The sequence below is a fragment of the Nematolebias whitei genome, chromosome 20 (assembly GCF_014905685.2).
Source record: "Nematolebias whitei isolate Nwh7 chromosome 20, NemWhi1, whole genome shotgun sequence".
Classification (NCBI taxonomy): domain Eukaryota; kingdom Metazoa; phylum Chordata; class Actinopteri; order Cyprinodontiformes; family Rivulidae; genus Nematolebias; species Nematolebias whitei.
Genome location: NC_056517.1, coordinates 23,878,092 through 23,880,760, shown reverse-complemented (window position 1 = coordinate 23,880,760; position 2,669 = coordinate 23,878,092). Strand labels below are relative to the sequence as shown.

The following is a 2,669-nucleotide window of genomic DNA, read 5'->3' as shown; positions in this document are numbered from 1 at the left end:
TTTCATGTTGCTGCTGATCTGTTTCATGTTGCTGCTGATCTGTTTCAATGTTGATGTGTTCATGCGTGCACATCTGCTCACAGACTCATGTTCATGTTTGTGGTGATGTTCAATGTTTTATGTTATGAGTGCTTAGTGTATATTTAGTTGATGTTTTTCTTAGTTCATATCTTAGATGTTATTACTGTTTTTCTTATACATTTTATTGTTGGATGTAACTGGGACCCTGTGTACATAATTTCGCTCCACCACATGTACCACATGAGGTGCGAATGACAATAAAGAAACTCTGACTCTGACTCTGACTCTGATGTTAGGCTGATTGGTAACTCTAAATAGTCCCTAGGTGTGAGTGAGAGAGTGAATGGTTGTTTGTCTCGTTTGTCTCTTTGTGGCCCTGTGATGGACTTGCGACCCGTCCAGGGTGTACCCCGCCCCTCGCACAGTGATTGCTGGACATGGGCACCAGCGACCCCCGTGACCCAAAATGGAATAAGCGGGTAAAGATAACGGATGGATGGATGGATAATGTCAATAGAAACAGCAAAGCAAATATGTCCTTGTTTTTAGTATTTTACCTCGTTTTATAAGGCACCTTAATTTTATAGTTTTATAAAACCCCTTTTTATTTTAATTGCATTTTGTTGTAGTTTATTGTCTGTCTAAAACAGGTCTCTCTTGAAAAAGAGTCCTTGTGACTCACTGAGACTAACCTGTATAAATAAAGGTTGAATGAGTGTGTCAAGCAGCAAGAATTCAATTCAGTTTATTTATATAGCGCCACGTCACAACAGAAGTTATCTCAGGGCACTGAGCAGAACCATTCAGACATATAAAAGTAATTTAACACCATTTATCTGAGGCGCAGACTGCTTTGAGTTTAACTCCATCGCAGAACGCTCATCTTGAGCAAGCACGAAGGCGACAGTGGAAAGGAAAAACTTCCTCATGAGGAAGAAACCTTTAGCAGAACCAGGCTCAGGACAAGCGTCCATCTGCTTCGACTGGCTGGGTTTGAGACAGATGTAACTTAAAGGTTCAAATATTTCTGAGTTGGCTTAATCTTCTATTGGTGTAAAGTGTAAAATTGATACCACATTATCATCTCTAGTAAATCTATCATATATAGTTCATAAGAGCAAATAGAAAGAAAATTTAAGATGATTTGTACCAATGTCCTCATTGTGGTCTAGTTGTATTCCTGCCTGCTGAGTTGGAGGCCTTGCAAGAATCTCTTGTCCGTACAAAAAGCTACGCACCCAGAAAACCTTGTCTCTGCAGTATTCCAGGTCAGAGGTGATGTTGACTTTCTTTGAGCGCTCGCCGCTGGACCAAGTGTTAAGGAATGACAAAGTCCACAGAATCCAGCCATGCTTTCAGAGTCCAATCAAGATATCAGGTAAATGTACTTATGTAACTAGAAAAACAACAACAAGAATATTTATCATCTGCTGTCATCCCCCAATTCCAAGATAACAAGTGATGGAACATTGTTCTCTGTAGAAATCATGCGGTCCAATGGATTCTGCCTGGCCAATACAGAAACCATTGTGTTTGACCACAGCATCCCAGAAGAAAAAGAGAGGCCTTCATCGACAGACTCCGTGGAACATACGTGAGTATTGTGAAAACGAAAAAGATTATTTTTATCTACTTCCAAACTAAGCTATGATTATGTTAACCTTTGACCTTTAAATACTCAGTAAGCTCAATTCTTAGATATTGACTCAAAATGAGTCAACTTGGCATGAAGTTGGCTGAAGTCTTACTATTATCAAGTTTCATTTGAGTCGTTGAGAGTTCCCTAAAATTGACCCTCCACCCACTTGAAACTAGACAGGAAGTGTGTCTGTACACCTCTTCCTTCCTTTTTTGTGTTGGAAGCAAAAGAGGAACACATTCCTTCTGGTGCTTAACACAAAACAGTTTTTTCCTCTCCCGTCACAAACTGAAGATTTTTAATACCGTGACCTTGTCCGCATGGGTTATGTGCCTTTTACAGTTTACATAGGTTCTAAAACAGCTAACGTTGGTTACATTACTCTTTAGATATTATGCTATTTTTTGCAGGTATGAGGACGAACCAGAATTTTTGCCAATGGAAGCTGAAGTATGCGACGAGGAAACAGAAGCATATGTCACCAACTTGTCCTACTACCATCTGGTCCCATTTGAAACTGACATCCTTGAATGAAGTGGATCAATATCTTTTTAATGAAACCAAACTATGCAACACTTAGCTGCTCCATTTCAATGCTGCTGCGTGTCCCAATAGCCTTTACAGCTGCTTAGGTTTCTCAGAGGATGCTCCAAGACTGTGGAGGAAACAGCATCACTGCTCAATCCATTTTATGGAACATAAACCAGCGTGCCTCATCCGGAGCCTTATGTCTTTTATCGTCTGCCTGCACAGGACTTTGAGCTGAGGCAGTTTGATTGTGGCAGCAACAAAGGATCTGCACAGCAACATTTATATCAAAAGAATGCATCCTACATGGTGGCTTCAGCAGAACTGAATTCAAATCTAATATATCGGTGTTTGCTGTTTGGAGTATGACGGTGACAGCTGGATACAGGCTGCACGTCTTCAGAAGTTTGGAAACACAACTTTAACTTAATGGGTCGTTTAAGTAATTAGCCAGAATTGTTTTAGTTACCTGTGTCATTTT

The 2,669-nt window shown here is 40.2% G+C and overlaps 1 protein-coding gene across 1 annotated transcript in view; it reads left to right on the top strand.

The window, feature by feature from the left end:
* The window catches only part of pxdc1b (PX domain containing 1b), a gene marked incomplete in the record, with an annotated part of 21,788 nt that extends 19,594 nt beyond the window's left edge, over positions 1 to 2,194 (top strand). The window contains 3 exon segments of the mRNA XM_037694448.1: positions 1,282 to 1,399; positions 1,504 to 1,615; positions 2,071 to 2,194. Of these exon segments, the coding sequence (XP_037550376.1) occupies positions 1,282 to 1,399; positions 1,504 to 1,615; positions 2,071 to 2,194 (354 nt within the window).
* Between the last annotated feature and the right edge of the window lie 475 nt (positions 2,195 to 2,669).